The following is a 17,088-nucleotide window of genomic DNA, read 5'->3' as shown; positions in this document are numbered from 1 at the left end:
ATAGAGTGCCTGATGAACTATGGAATGAGGTTTGTGACACTGTACAGGAGACAGGGATCAAGACCATCCCCATGGAAAAGAAATGCAAAAAAGCAAAATGGCTGTCGGAGGAGGCCTTACAAATAGCTGTGAAAAGAAGAGAAGCAAAAAGCAAAGGAGAAAAGGAAAGATATAAACATCTGAATGCAGAGTTCCAAAGAATAGCAAGGAGAGATAAGAAAGCCTTCTTCAGGGATCAATGCAAAGAAATAGAGGAAAACAACAGAATGGGAAAGACTAGGGATCTCTTCAAGAAAATCAGAGATCCAAAGGAACATTTCATGCAAAGATGGGCTCGATAAAGGACAGAAATGGTATGGACCTAACAGAAGCAGAAGATATTAAGAAGAGGTGGCAAGAATACATAGAAGAACTGTACAAAAAAGATCTTCACGACCCAGATAATCACAATGGTGTGATCACTGACCTAGAGCCAGACATCCTGGAATGTGAAGTCAAGTGGGCCTTAGAAAGCATCACTATAAACAAAGCTAGTGGAGGTTATGGAATTCCAGTTGAACTAGTTCAAATCCTAAAAGATGATGCTGTGAAAGTGCTGCACTCAATATGCCAGCAAATTTGGAAAACTCAGCAGTGGCCACAGGACTGGAAAAGGTCAGTTTTAATTCCAATCCCAAAGAAAGGCAATGCCAAAGAATGCTCAAACTACCGCACAATTGCACTCATCTCACACGCTAGTAAAGTAATGCTCAAAATTCTCCAAGCCAGGCTTCAGCAATATGTGAACTGTGAACTTCCTGATGTTCAAGCTGGTTTTAGAAAAGGCAGAGGAACAAGAGATCAAATTGCCAACATCCACTGGACCATCAAAAAAGCAAGAGAGTTCCAGAAAAACATCTATTTCTGCTTTATTGACTATGCCAAAGCCTTTGACTGTGTGGATCACAACAAACTGTCGAAAATTCTAAAAGAGATGGGAATACCAGACCACCTGATCTGCCTCTTGAGAAATTTGTATGCAGATCAGGAAGCAAGAGTTAGAACTGGACATGGAACAACAGACTGGTTCCAAATAGGAAAAGGAGTTTGTCAAGGCTGTATATTGTCACCCTGTTTATTTAACTTATATGCAGAGTACATCATGAGAAATGCTGGGCTGGAAGAAACACAAGCTGGAATCAAGATTGCCGGGAGAAATATCAATAACCTCAGATATGCAGATGACACCACCCTTATGGCAGAAAGTGAAGAGGAACTAAAAAGCCTCTTGATCAAGGTGAAAGTGGAGAGTGAAAAAGTTGGCTTACACCTCAACATTCAGAAAACAAAGATCATGGCATCCAGTCCCATCACTTCATGGGAAATAGATGGGGAAACAGTGGAAACAGTGTCAGACTTTATTTTTGGGGGCTCCAAAATCACTATAGATGGTGACTGCAGCCATGAAATTAAATGACGCTTACTCCTTGGAAGGAAAATTATGACCAACCTAGATAGCATATTGAAAAGCAGAGACATTGCTTTGACAACAAAGGTGCGTCTAGTCAAGGCTATGGTTTTTCCTGTGGTCGTGTATGGATGTGAGAGTAGGACTGTGAAGAAGGCGGAGCGCCAAAGAACTGATGCTTTTGAACTGTGTGGTGTTGGAGAAGACTCTTGAGATTTCCTTGGACTGCAAGGAGATCCAACCAGTCCATTCTGAAGGAGCTCAGCCCTGGGATTTCTTTGGAGGGAATGATGCTGGGGCTGAAACTCCAGTACTTTGGCCGCCTCATGCGAAGAGTTGACTCATTGGAAAAGACTATGATGCTGGGAGGGATTGGGGGCAGGAGGAGAAGGGGACGACAGAGGATGAGATGGCTGGATGGCATCACTGACTTGATGGACGTGAGTCTGGGTGAACTCCGGGAGTTGGTGATGGACAGGGAGGCCTGGCGTGCTGCGATTCATGGGGTTACAAAGAGTCGGACACGACTAAGAGACTGATCTGATCTGATCTAATATTTACAGATCTAATAAACATCGGTTAGGATACTAAGAAACTTTATAATACTAGTATATTAAAACTTGTAATGGCCAACTGATATTTTTTATTTAGTTCCTGAAATTCTTTCATAACTAGTCATATATTAGAGAAACTTATTTGAACAGGGGATTAAATGCAAAATAAGATACTTGCTTGTTATAAAAATATATATTATACTGTTAGCAATATCAACAAATAGAATTATTGAGAAAGTTTCAAACTTTGCTAGATTTTCGTTGAATCATATGAGGTATTTGAGAGCCTGAAACTATTATTTAATTAGCTACAGAATAACTGTGTCAGGGAAATATAAGTGGGAATGAAATGATCCACCCTGTGAAAGTCCAGCCTTGCCTTCATGTCTTTTCTTCATATATACGTATATATCCATGAGTTACCACTTCTGAAGTATGTTGGTTTAGACCAGTGTCCTCACTTGACCTTTATCAGAGATGAGAGTCTTCACCATCCTTAGCCCACTCCCCACAGTCTCCACCTGGAGCCATCAGCATTCTCTGCAGGTTCGCCCTTCTCCAGAGGCAACCTGCACCCACCCATCTCGCTTTTGATTTCTCAGAGTGTATGGATTATTCATTTTCAATGCCCCTATTATTTATTTTTATTGAAGTAGAGTTGCCTTATACTATTACTATTAGTTTCAGGGGTATAGCAGTGACTTTTTAAAATAGATTATAAGGTTATTATGAAATACTGGCTATATTCCTTGTGCTACATATTATATCAGATCAGATCAGATCAGATCAGTCACTCAGTCATGTCCAACTCTTTGCGATCCCATGAATCGCAGCACGCCAGGCCTCCCTGTCCATCACCAACTCCCAGAGTTCACTCAGACTCATGTCCATCGAGTCAGTGATGCCATCCAGCCATCTCATCCTCTGTCGTCTCCTTCTCCTCCTGCCCCCAATCCCTCCCAGCACCAGAGTCTTTTCCAATGAGTCAACTCTTCGCATGAGGTGGCCAAAGTACTGGAGTTTCAGCTTCAGCATCAGTCCTTCCAAAGAAATCCCATCATTCCTTCCAAAGAAGGGCTGATCTCCTTCAGAATGGACTGGTTGGATCTCCTTGCAGTGCAAGGGACTCTCAAGAGTCTTCTCCAACACCACAGTTCAAAAGCATCAATTCTTCAGCGCTCAGCCTTCTTCACAGTCCAACTCTCACATCCATACATGACCACAGGAAAAACCATAGCCTTGACTAGATGAAACTTTGTTGGCAAAATAATGTCTCTGCTTTTGAATATGCTGTCTAGGTTGGTCACAACTTTCCTTCTGTATCTTAATTTATACCTAGTAGTTTGTACCTCTTAATCCCCTTCACCTATCTTGTCAACGCTTTACACTCACTCTCATCCCTGGTAACCACTAGTTTGTTCTCTGTGAGTCTGTTTCTGTTATGTTTATTTGTATATTGTTTTAAATTCCACATATAAGTGAAAATACACTGCATTTGTCTTTCTCTGTTTGACTTCCTCCACTAAGCATAGTACCCTCCAGATTCATCCATGTGGTCATAAATGGCAAGGTGTCATTCTCTTTTATGGTTGAGTAATACACGTGTGTGTGTGTGTGTGTGTGTGTTTCACGTCTTTACCATTCATCTGTTGACAGACACTTAGGTTGCTTCCATATCTTGACCATGGCAAATAACGCCGCTATGAATGTCAAGGCATATATATCTTTTTGAATTACTGTTTTCATTTTCTCTGGATAGATATCCAGGAGTGGAATTGCTGGATTATCAAGCAAATGCAAATCAAAACCGCAATGATATAGCAACTCATTGCTATCAGAATGCCTATTTTCAAAAAGACAAGAAATAATAAACATTGGCGATGATGTGGAGAAAAGGAAACTTAGTACTGTTGCTGGGAATGTAATTGGTGAAGCCACCATGGAAAACAGTATGCAGGTTCCTCAAAAAATTAAAAACAGGACTATTTTTTGCTTTTTAAAATACAAATTTTGACATACCAAAACCCAACCCTGCATTCCTTATTCCAGGATCATGTAAAAGTTTTTCCTCTTTCAAACAAATTTATCCCATTTACTCTGATCTTATTTTCCCTAGCTTATCTGGAATCTAAATTTGGCCATGAAGCTTATTTTTTCTTGTCACAGATTTTCTGACTTTGTACAAGCTTCTTTGATGCTGCCTATCAAATATATACTTAAGTCTTTGAGTGATTTCACCTTCCACGATTCCATTTTTAACTTCCTTTCTTACAGATCCCTTGGGCTAAATATTCTCTAGTTACTAATTACTATGTCCATTTCCTCAATTTACTATTTATATTAACTTAATACATGTTTCTATAAGGCATCCTATATGCTGAGCATTGCTTTAAGCAGTATTGTATTTTTAATACAATATTGTATTTTAAGCATATGTACTATATGTGTGTAACTCAATCCATCTGTTCTTAAATACCATGCAAAATTGGTTTTGATTATGAAAGCATATTTTCACATTCCAGAAAACCTCAGAAAATAGAAAAAACATGTAATCACAAAAGTTATTCACAATCTCAAAAGTCAGAAATACTGATAACTCTTTGCTCAATTTTGCATAATTTTGCAAGTGTCTATGTGTATGCATAGGTTCATTTTGTGTACTTATAATGTGTGTATGTACTTGGAGGATCCTAAGTGCTAAGAATTGCATATTTACTCTCTGTTATGCATTGTTCTAAGTAGAATTCTGCATAGAAGTACTGATGCTGAAGCTGAAGCTGCAGTACTTTGGCCACCTGATGCAAAGAACTGACTCATCGGGAAAGACCCTGATGCTGGGAAAGACTGAGGGCAGGAGAAGAGGGTGACAGAGGATGAGATGATTAGATAACATCATTGACTCAAAGGACATGAGTTTGAGCAAACTCCAAGAAATAATGAGACAGGGAAACCTGCTGTGCTGCAGTCTGTGGGGTTACAAAGAGTCGGACACAACTTGGCAAATAAACAACAAGTAGAATTCAGCCATCTAATCTCAACTGTGTATTTATTTCCCACATTTCAAAATGGATGAAACTGAGGGAAAGAGAGCTTAAGTAATTTGCTTATTAAGTGACAAATCTGGGATTCACATTCAGGCAGCCAGACTCTGGAGTCCATACTCATGTATATAATGTCTGTTCTATACAACACACACAAACACTCTTAGACTTATGCATATACTAAATATACATCTATATGCTAGTTACATGATTACATAATATAACCACAATTATATCTATGCAGATTTGACCCTGCTTTTTATACAAAATTATTTTTAAATATTTTGCTATTTAAAATTACTAAAACACCATTTTTAGATTATAATATTCTAAGTATGGATGTGAGAGTTGGACTGTGAAGAAGGCTGAGCGCCGAAGAATTGATGCTTTTGAACTGTGGTGTTGGAGAAGACTCTTGAGAGTCCCTTGGACTGCAAGGAGATCCAACCAGTCCATTCTAAAGATCAGTCCTGGGTGTTCTTTGGAAGGAATGATGCTGAAGCTGAAACTCCAATACTTTGGCCACCCCATGCAAAGAGTTAACTCATTGGAAAAGACTCTGATGCTGGGAGGGATTGAGGGCAGGAGGAAAAGGGGATGACAGAGGATGAGATGGCTGGTTGGCATCACTGACTCGATGGACATGAGTTTGAGTGAACTCCGGAAGTTGGTGATGGACAGGGAGGCCTGGCGTGCTACAATTCATAGGGTCGCAAAGAGTTGGACACGACTGAGCGACTGAACTGAACTGAATTGAAGGTATGAATGTTCTTCCCTGGTGGTATGAATATATTATTGGAAGTTATTCTATTGTTAAACATTTTTCTTTCAAATCTTTAAATATTGTCCATATTATTGCAATAAACATCTATGCATATAAATTTCTGTTCTAATTTTTCATTATTAACTTAAGAATACTCTGGGGACAGAGGAGACAGACACAGTCACTGATGTTTGGGTGTTTTAGTGGGTCAGTGTGAGGGGAGCTTGTGGAGGGCTGGCAGGAAGGAAAAAAAAAATAGATGAAAATATGAGTAAGATCCCATACTATTTGAGTGCTGGACAGGAAGTATCAGTATACTGTATAGACAATAGTGAGAGAGGAGAAGCTAGCTGATGGTTTATCTTATTTGTACTAACATGAAAATATCATGGCTAAGAACTATAGTTTGGCTAGGGAATCTAAAGGGCTTTTAATAATTCCTCCTGGGATGTCTTGGGAAAGGAAAAATGACCATCCATATGAAAAATTTGATGAATGTAGGCTATTCATTCAAATAATCCTAGCCTCACTGCTGATTTTGTTTTCTTCTATGAATCACTTGGCTCCACTGAAGGCCAAGTCTAGATGGATAAGGTATTATCCAACCTCTCTTGCTTTTAATACAGTGATTTTCTTCCTTTTCATTTTCTATGGTTGGGTTTTGGTAAAATAGTCTATTGCTTTTCACGTTTAAATCTTTTCAACACCATGGATAGTTTATGTATTTGTGGTCTTACTCCAAATGATCACTGAAGTAAGACTGTTGGGGGTGAGCAGAGCTTGAGGCCAGCCTGTTTTTGTGGCTCATGGAAGGCATCTTTACTTCTTCCCAGGCAATGCCTCAGGGCCAATTGGACTTGTAGTGATCTACTTACATAATCCTGATTTAATTTTTCTTATGGGAAATTATGCAAGTTCAGGAGCTCTATACCCTTATATTGAAATAATTATTTTCAAATTCCCCAAGAGTGTTTTCCCAATTCAAGGGAAGTAAAACATTCATCCCAAGACTAATAAAATGTCCACCACTAAAAAGTGTTTTGAAAAGCAATGTTTAATTTTTTTTCTTCATAGGCTTCTTTTTTGTAAAGGCAAATGATGTTTATGTTCAGAGTCATGAAGCAAGAAACTATTCTGGATTCTTACATACTAAGCGGAAAGAGGAAATGATGCTTCATCTACTTCCTTAAGTATGTGACTGCAGTTAGACCTTCTGGTAGCTTTTTATTATGGGTGAGAGTCTGCTCAGTGTGTTTTAATTTCTTCAGAAGACAAGCTCCCATCTGTAAGGAAATTACATTCTGCCATGACTGAGCGTACAGAAATTATTTTTGAGGGAGGCAGAGAAAAATAGAGAGCAACAGAACTACAAAAAGTAAAGAATTCAAGTAATCTGGATCAAACCAAAGGAAGGAATAGCTTGTGGATGTCCCATTAGAACACAGGACATTGTTAATCTTTATAAAACTCACCTGCTCCACCTTACAGAATCAGCCTTACTACACCGATTCCTTTCCTAGTTTTATTTTCCTTATGCAAAATACATAGCCTTAACATTGAGAGAGTCAATTCCTAGGCAGGTTGATAAGAAGTCCAGGGGTCCCCGAGGAAATAGAGGTCTGGAATTCCCAAGGAGGAGGAAAGAACAAACTTTTTTTTTCTCTCTACATTCCTTAGTCTTAGTCACATAAAACAGTTTTTGTTTTGTTTTCTTTAAACCTGGAACTGATGATTACACAACAAACAACTCAGTTTAAACTCTGTACTAGGGATTATATAACAACAGTGTATCCTGCTTGAGGACAGTTTCTCCTTCCTGAAAACCTTCTGACTAATCCTGATATCTTAGAATGTAAATTATGGGAGTCTGGTAGGATCTTTCTATTGTTAAATTCTAATCCTGTTACTCTAAAATGTAAATTGTGGGAGTGGGTCTGGTAAAATTTTCACAAACTTGAGACATTCTTTTGATTTATTGTAATAACTAATTAAAAAGTATATAATTCCCTTGCTAAAGACTAGAAAAGGGGCACTGTCCACCCTCTTCTGATGTCTATGTCAGAAGCTTTCTCTGCCCCTTTTCCCTGAAATAAAAGTGCCACACAAGAACCCTGAGTGGTCAAGCCTGGTCTCTGGTCCCAAAGCTAAATTTTCTTCTTTGGAGATCATGAATCCAACACTGTTCACCGTAAGCTATCAACATCAAACAAACTTAAATATTTCTTGTATCAAAAGATACTTTTAAAAAAATCCAGATTTTATTGAGATCTAATTGACATGTAACATTGTGGAATTTTAAGGTGTGCAATGTGAATGATTTGATACACATGTATGTTGTGAAATGATTACTGCAATAAGATTAGTTGAACACTTCCATCACCTCACATAATTACCTTTTCTGCATGTGTGTTGGAAACTTTTAAGATCTAGTTAGTGGACCGAGCGAAACCATTGCTGGGTACCCTGAGAAAATCACAATTCAAAAAGACACAGTACTTATAGCTTATAGCAGTACTATTTACAATAGCCAGTATACGGAAGAAACCTAGATGTCCATCTACAAATGAATAGATAAAGAAGCTGTAGTACATATGCACAATGGACTCTTAGCCTTAAAAAGGAATGAATCAGTTGAGTCAGTTGAAGTGAGGTGCATAAACCTAGAGACTGTTTTACAGAGTGAAGTAAGCCAGAAAGAGAAAGACAAATATCATACATGGCTCAGACAGTAAAGACTCTGCCTGCAGTGCAGGAGACCCAAGCTCAATCCCTGGGTCGGGAAGACCCCCTGGAGAAAGAAGTAGCAACCCACTCCAGTATTCTTGCCTGGGAAATCCCATGGACAGAGAAGCCTGGTGGGCTACAGTGCAGGGGGGTCTCAAACAGTTGGACACAAATGAGTGACTAACACATACACAGAATCTAGAAAAATAGTACTGATGAACCTATTTGCAGGGCAGGAAAAGAGACACAAATGTAGAGAACAGAATTATGGATGCAGTGGGGGAAGAAGAGAGTGGGACAACTTGAGAGAGCAGGGTTGACATATAGACACTACCATGTGTGAAATAGCTAGGTAATCGGGAGCCGCTGTGTAACACGGAGAGCTCAGCTCGGTGCTCTGTGATGACCTAGAGGGGTGGGATGGGGGTAGACGGGAGGCGCAAGAGGGAGGGCCACACGTACATGAAGCTGATTCACGTTGTATAGCAGAAACTAACACAACACTGTAAAGCAATCATCCTCCAATTAAAAAAAGATCTTAGTGCTCAAAACACTCTAGTGACAATATGAGTAGAGTTTTCTTCAATCTAAAGTGAAACTTAGTAAAGAAATAAAAGCGAGTTGATAAAGCATTAGTATCATTAAAAATAAATCATTTTTTTCCTTTTTCACGCTTTTGTTTCTATCCTGGGGGTGGGGAAGACCAGCTAGCACAAAGTATCAATATATCCCATCCCATTTTCTTTCTGCTTTCATTCCTGAAAATACCTTCTACAGCTGTACCTCCATTTCTGCCTTAATGTGCTCAGCCTGCTATAACAATGATCATGGACTGGGAGGCTCATAAACAACAACGAAATGTGATTTTGTCACAGTTCTGGAAGATAGAAATCAAAAATGAAGGTGCCCATGTGGTCAGGGGAAGGCAAACTTCTTTGTCTCCTTGTGGGTTGAGATGCTGGAAGCAATGTGGGGTCTCTCTTAAGAAGGCGGTGATCCCACTTATGTAGAGAAGGAAATGGCAACCCACTCCAGTATTCTTGCTTGGAGAATCCCATGGACAGAGGAGCCTGGTGGGCTAGAGTCCTGAGGGTTACAAAACATCTGGACACAACTGAGCAGAAATGACAACCCACTCCAGTGTTCTTGCCTGGAGAATCCCAGGGATGGCGGAGCCTGGTGGGCTGCCGTCTATGGGGTTGCAAAGAGTTGGACACGACTGAAGCGACTTAGCAGTAGCAGCAGAGCGACTAAGCAACAAGCCCACACGTGAGGATTCCACTCTCCTGCCCCAATCACCTCCCAAAGGCCCCACCTCCTAATACATCACACTGGGCATTAGAATTCCATCATGTGAGTTTTGGGGGCCACAAACATTCAGACCATAGCAACATCATCCCTAAATCTAACATTTCTTATTCTACTTTCTTACCTCTCAGGACTGGCATTAAACTGAATGGTTTCAAAGAAACTGCATGATGCCAATTAAAGTTTAAGTTCAATAGACCTGTCATTGGAGATCCAAAATAGAGAGGCTAAAAGGAACTCCTGCAGTGTTCTGACACCACTGCTTCTGCATTGACGTATCTCTTCTCGCCACACAACTAGAATTCACAGCACCTCTGTCTCAGGGTCCCATCTTTTGACTAACAGCTTTACTCCTACTTCAATGATGTATTCAAAAGCACAAGCAGGCTGTTTATATGTATGCATAAGATTATGTTTTGTTCTGACACGTGATTTTGAGAGAGCTAAAATCCAAAGTTAAATATATCTATCTGCAAAATAGACAATTATAAGTTAATCTAAAATTCAGCATGTCCTCCAGGTTACTTGTGCCATATTCCCTGTTGGAGAATGTTTTCTAGATGAGACACTAGCTGTTTCTGTGAGCACATACATGCTAAAGCTACAGCAAAATTTAGTTTGACACTGACTCATGAAGGCAATAAAGAAATTATATTTTTCTACTTCATTATTAATGCTTTGGCTTCATAAGTGCATTAACATTTTTCTTTTGTTTTAGATGATGCCTTTGGCTGTAAGACTGTTGTTCTGCAAAGTTTAAATGTAGAATAGAAAAGGGACTTCCCTCGTGGTCCAGTGATTAAGACTCTACTCTTTGAATGCAGGGGCTCGAGTCTGACCCCTGGTTGAGGAACTAAGATCTTGGCCATGTGGCACAGCCGAAAAAAAGTAGAACAGAAAAGCTTAAATACTGTCCATTTTGTGGTTCTTCCCTTGGTTCTGTTAGTGCTTCTCCTCTATGGAATTGCTACCTTTACAACCTCACTATTTGTAAATCACAAGTGTCAACTAATATTCTTCCATGCAGATTTCCTCTTTTCAGATAAGCTAAGAATTCAGGTGAAGTTATGTTCAATAACTTGCTGAGAGTTTTTCTGTCTGTTTAATGATTTACATTGGGGTTGAACCCAGGTCTCCCGCATTTCAGGCAGATTGTTTACCATTTGAGCCACCAGGGAAGCCCCCTTCACTTATGTTCAATAACTTGTTGAGAGTTTTTCTGTGTGTTTAAAGATTTATATTAGGGTCTCAATAGTTAACTTTATTGTTATTGTTTTTTTCTATAATATTTATGAAGGGTACCATGGATCTATCATATTGAATTATTTTAATCATCTTATTCTACTTGGAAAAGCAGATGTTTTATCTTGTATCATGTGGCATAACACATTTATATAACATTTAAAAGATTTATAAGCCTGTTCATATATTACTTTGAAAGCAGAGTACAGTCGACTTGGTATTTGACTATATGTATATTGCTTAACCAATAGACAATCATGGCTTCCATTAGATCTGCCTTCCCTTTAGATCACTGAGCTTTGAGATGACCCAAAAGGTTTTTCTGGAAATTGTTTCCAGCTACACATGCCAAATACAGGTATAAAGCTCACTTTATACTTATACATATTCTACTAGAAAGACTCACACAAAAATGTATTTATATGGTAAGACCTGGGAACAAGGATTCATTCACCTAATGACCAAGTTAGTCCTTTGTATGATTTCACACCTGCCATAGGTATGAAATGCCTGTGCAGCAAGGTGATCTCATCATATAAAAAGACCACTTTGCAACAGGCTTTAAAAATAGCCACCCTTATTTAATTCCTTCTGTGTGCTGCCCACTGAACTCAGTAGGTTTCATGGAATAGGGTTATTATCTATTATGTTATGGAGACAAATAAATCAAGGTTCACAAATGTTCTGGAATTGGCCAGCTACAGAACACTGTGGGCTGGACTTCCAAGTCCGTATCTTCCAGACCCCATGGCTCATCTTCTATCCCTGTTGTTGCACAATAACTCTGGGTCCAGTATAAAGACCCTGCCGTATGAGGGAGAATGGTGGGAAATCTGATGCTCAGTTTTATTTTTATGAGAGGTATCCCTGTGACACTGTAGCCACTGAATAAGAAATCCTACTTTGATTCAGAATATTTTCTAACTAATGAAAACAATCTGTCATAGACATGACCCTCCATTAAAATTAGACTCAGCTTCTCACCTATGATTTTGTTTTTCTATCTTGCTTTTAAACAAAATTTACATTTAATAAACATATAAAAATGTATACAGCCTTTATTTCAACATTAAAATTTCAAGCCAGAAAAACATTAGGTAATGCTGTTAAAATATAAACAGCATGGAATTCAGGTTTGTGACTAGTAATTTTAATAAATGGTATTTTATCGTCCTTTACATTGTTAATCCTGGTATTTTGCATTAATTTATATCAAATTCTTATTTTTAGAAATTTCACATTCTATATTACTTTTACATAGGATCTATTTAAAAGCATAAAGTTTCATAAGGGAAGTTACATTAAATAAATGGAGATTTCCTTAAGAAAACAGCAACAAATTATATTCAGTTTAAGTTTTTTCTTATGAAAAAGATTTTGGAAATCAATGTATTTTTTGGCATGGAAGTTTTCAATTCATATTGATAAAACTTAAGAATAACTTTATTGGTTATGGCATTGTTGGGCACATTTTTTTAAGGACCATAAAGCAAAGATTGGCTTGCTTATTCAAAATCTGATCAGCTGACACTTTTTTCTTCAGTAGTATAATACCAAAATATTTATCAACATTCTTTCCCATTGGCCAGAAATAAATCCTGTCTTCCCCATAGCAAGGAATTACCTGCTCTTTTGGATAACATTAAATCCCTCTAAATGTTACCATCACTCTCATACACATTTAAAAAATAAAAAAACAACTAACCTTGAAAGGTTTAACTTTTAAGCCATCATTCCATACTTAACTTTCTGTTTGGAAATGTTAAGAACTATTAGCAGTCTTTTGTCTTGTTGAGGCTGTGGTTTCATTCATCTTATTCTGTGACACACATATTGTCATTCCAGGACTACTGGTGGTGCTGATAACTAAGAGTCTTTAACTGAATTTGTACTTCTCCCAGTGAAGAAATAATGGATTCCAAGGGATGGTATTTATCACTATCTTATGTGACCATTTTAAGGATCATATTTCCAAAAAAAATAGATGAATCTCAGAGTTACAGTCTTTATGCTCATGAAACAAAAAATTTTCAGTCTCACAACTGTATCACACTTTCTATAACAAACTGAAGGCACAAAGCAAAGATTCGAGAGTGCAACATACTTGATTACTTAGAAAATGCAAGATTTTAAGAACTTCTGCTTCTCTATCTGTAATATGAATATCATATCTACTATAATGAATTATTTTGACAGTGAAATGTATAAAAATATAAAAAATGTAGCCTAATTGTTGGGACAGTACAGGAACCCAATACATTTTAGTTTATTGTTGATTATTTTGAGGACTTATAGCTCACTCTTATATATTAGCCAAAAGCTGCTGAAAATATTTGAACTACTGTATACAGTATGACAGATAATGCTTTTTAAGGTTTTGACTTTTAGAATATGCCTGTATAAATGTATTTTAAAGCTCAGTCTCTTATGGAACTTAACCCTGTATTTAAAACAGTGTTTCTATATTTAAAATCAACTATCTATCCATTGACCCCTATGTGTAGGCTTAATTTTTAATTCTACAAAGAGAAGAATGTATACAGAAAGATAATTAAAAGTCTTGCTTGCACGTGTTCCCCCATCCTGAACCCCCTCCCACCTCCCTCCCCATACCATCCCTCTGGGTCATCCCAGTGCCTCAGCCCCAAGCTTCCTGTATCCTGCATGTACACCCATGGTGGATGCATGTTAATGTATCGCAAAACCAATACAATATTGTAAAGTATAAAATTAATTAATTAATTAAAAAAAAGAATATATATAAAAAAAAGTCTTTCTTGCTTGACTCATATAGCCAAGAGACACGTATGGCTTCTATACGGACAAAAAGAATCAACATAGTTGATATAAGACAGTTAAGAACTAAAATCAAATTTGCACGAGCACCCTGTCTCCAGCTACTGTGTGACCCATGATAGCTTTCACAGCAAAAAACCTTTAAGGATGAAATAAAATTACTGGAGTTTGCCAGGTGCATTCTTGCTGAATCAGACTACTTGGTATGCTGCCAATTTCTACTGTTTCTCACTGAGGGAAAAATATCCCTGAATAAAATGTTAGTAATGTTTAAAGGGGAAAATCAGCCCTCATCTAAACTTGAAAGCTGTGACTAAGAAAAGACTTTGCCACAAAAATAAATAAGTAAAAAGAAATAAGAACTTTAAATAAGTACACAGAGTTGAAATTACAGGATCATTTTTAACCCAAGAAACTTATTATGGAATTGCTGTATGCTGACAATACAAAATAAATAAGACACTTTCTTTGCAGAGCAAGTGTTCAGGAAAAATTACATAATGAAAAAGATATCTGACTAATCTTTTGGGGATTAAGAGGCAATTATTAGGTCAGGGTAAGCAGGGTTGGAAAAGGCTTTTGACATACATGAAGTACATCAATTTGTTGGAAAAACTGCATAGAATCATGGAAAGATTTCATCTCAGATTGAAAAGTCAGAGTAGCCATATTCTGTGGCTACTTGATCATCTAGTTTCCTCATGTTCAAAAGTGGGTTAATGATAGCTGTCTATGCATCCACTAGTAAGTAACAGCCAGCAGTGTAAAAAATCACCTTGGATTTTAGACAGATTTAGTGGATTGAGTGTCAGCAGGAGATCTGGTGTCCTGTGTCTCAACAACACGTTTATGCCCTAGAGAACTGTTTTTAAGGAGAAGCAAATACTTGGAAGAAAGTCTGACCTGGGTTCGAGTCCTGCCTCCTCCTTATTTGTATGACTTAGAGAAATGACTTAAAGTTTATTAAGCTTCAGATTACTCATCCTAAAAATGGGTCACAGCTTAGCCCAGGGTCCCTTTTCAATAAATGTTAGTTCTTATTGTTAGTATTTAAAGAATTGTATTCTCTCAGTGCATAATAAACAGGCATGCATCAGTTCTGCTCCTATGTTGACTGTGAGAGTCTGTGCCTGACTGTCACATGTTTGAAATAAATACTGAAGATGGCCTATCCCAAACAGTTGGACACATGTTGTTTGGAATCACAGAAACAAAATTACTATCAATAGTCTCAGGGTATAGTGGAGCTGTATTCTAGGCACTCATTTGAAGGACTTGAGGAGTTCCTTTGCTGACAGAGAAGATGAGCTATATAGGTGTGTAAGTTTCCATTACACTCCAGCAACTCTGCCACAAGGCAGAATGAGAAGAGACGTCAGAGAGAAATAGGTTATTGTGTGTCAAATATATGAAACAGGTGTTATGGGAATTCAGAGACAAGATGGTCAAGGTGGAATGGGCAGTTTTGGAAAGGATGTGTGGAGGAGGGGAGATGAAACGTCATGCTTCAGTATCAAAAAGCTTTGGGTTGGATTTCCCTAGCAGTCCAGTGGTTGAGAACCTGCCTGTAAATGCAGGGGAGGGACACAGGTTTGGGACACGGGTTCGATCCCTGGTCTGGGAAGATTCCACATGCTGTAGGGCACCTAAGTCCGTTCAGAGAAACCACTGAAGCCCATGCTCCTACAGCCCTCACTCCACAACAAGAGAAGCCACCACAGTGAGAATCCCCTGCACCACCAACTAAAGAGTAGCCCCCAAACACTGCAACTAGAGAAAGCCCATGCACAGCAACAAATACCCCAAATAAATAAGTAAATACATTTATATAAGGAAAGTTTTGGGTAAATAAAAAGATGGAGACCTGCAGCAAAGATGAGGCGAGAATGCAGAAGCATGACAAAGGGACAACAGACCGTTCCAGTGTGATGTTAGAAGAACAGCAGGATATGCGGTTGGATGGATGGAATGTTAAAGCCATATGGAGGTCATAGATCATCCTGCTCCTAAGTGTGGGCTGAGCGTCCCTGCAGGGGCTTTTGGGAAAAGAAGAAGGGATGCTCCTTCTCAAATAGGCAGACTGTCATGACCTACACTTCTAAGCTCCCTTATCAGCTCCCATCATCAGCTCAGGAAGCTGCTGCTAACCCCCTTTGGCTTGAGGGCTCTTCCCTATAAGACCCTGATGTGTTCTTCTAGACATCTCCAGGAGATACTTTCCTTTGTGATCAAGTCTAAAACTGTTCAGCTGCAAGACTACAGTCCCTATTATCTCTCTTATAAAGAAAATGAAGGTGTTGTGTCAATCCAAAATTAGATTTGAAAAGGAAAGAATAACATAAAATGACTTTTAGAATAAAATGTATCTCAAACTACTGCCTGGATATGTTGCCCATTTAATTTTTATGGCTTGATAAAACTACCAATTTTACACGTAAAATATTTATTAAGATCTTTCTTTTTGTTAACCTTGCCCAAGATAAGGATTCTTGGATTTGTTTTTCATGGTCTGGCTCGTGGAGGATAAAAATGGCACATGTTGACGGAGTGGCCTTCACTGTGTATTACTCAGTGGGATGGAGAGAAGAAAGATTAATGCCAGGTCTGTCCCAGAGAAACAGTTCAGGATTCAACTAAGTAATCTGATTGTAAGGGAGAGAGTGACACAGAGACCCCAAGACCATGAAGGCATGGATCACATCACACACAGTTCATCCAAGGACGAGCAGGATGCCTGGTCATAAAAAAGCAACAGTAAATAAGGACGTGGCACAATTGGAGGGCAATGACCTCAAACTGATCTCTGAACATATACTGTATCTATTGAATATGGTGCTTGCCCATCGGGATGGTCAGATTAAGTTCCCTGTTTCATGGGGCGGGGGAGACAAGTGCAAAGAGGAAGAATCACATTGAGTAGGACTCAGAACGTCTCCCCTCACATATCCTTACACGTTTTTAAAAAAGGAAACTCATACTTAGAAAGACTTGTCTCAATTCAGAATATAATATTTATTACGTGCTTACAAAAGTGCTGGTAACAGACAAATCTCTCAAAACTTTTCAAAAGGCATTCCATAGAGCTAATAGTCTGGGCCTAGGTTTCTACCAGTGTCTTTCCATGAATTTCTGCTGCCTCCCCCAGTATGAATCCAAATATGAATGACATCTATGAACACAACATACTCTGGATTCGAGACTTCAAAATTAAAT

At 38.5% G+C, this 17,088-nt stretch overlaps 1 protein-coding gene across 6 annotated transcripts in view; it reads left to right on the top strand.

Annotated features, from left to right (window-relative positions):
- CCDC102B (coiled-coil domain containing 102B) overlaps window positions 1-5,923 on the top strand; it is a 278,297-nt gene extending 272,374 nt beyond the window's left edge. For 3 of the 6 annotated variants that reach the window (XM_086372206.1, XM_086372204.1, XM_086372209.1), the window contains one exon: window positions 4,744-5,923. Coding sequence is in view for 3 of the 6 variants with exons in the window: in XM_086372204.1 (XP_086228330.1) it covers window positions 4,744-4,813 (70 nt within the window). In the remaining 3 variants the exon portion in view is untranslated. The remainder of the gene's footprint in view (window positions 1-4,743) is intronic. The other 3 variants (XM_086372205.1, XM_086372207.1, XM_086372208.1) reach the window with 1 other exon arrangement.
- The last annotated feature ends 11,165 nt before the right edge of the window (window positions 5,924-17,088 follow it).

This window comes from Bos grunniens, chromosome 24 (assembly GCF_055505025.1).
Source record: "Bos grunniens cultivar Pamir isolate PY7600 chromosome 24, Bosgru_T2T1.0, whole genome shotgun sequence".
In the NCBI taxonomy this organism is placed as follows: Eukaryota; Metazoa; Chordata; class Mammalia; order Artiodactyla; family Bovidae; genus Bos; species Bos grunniens.
Note: the sequence above shows the minus strand (reverse complement) of the source record. Positions and strands in the feature narration are given on the sequence as shown.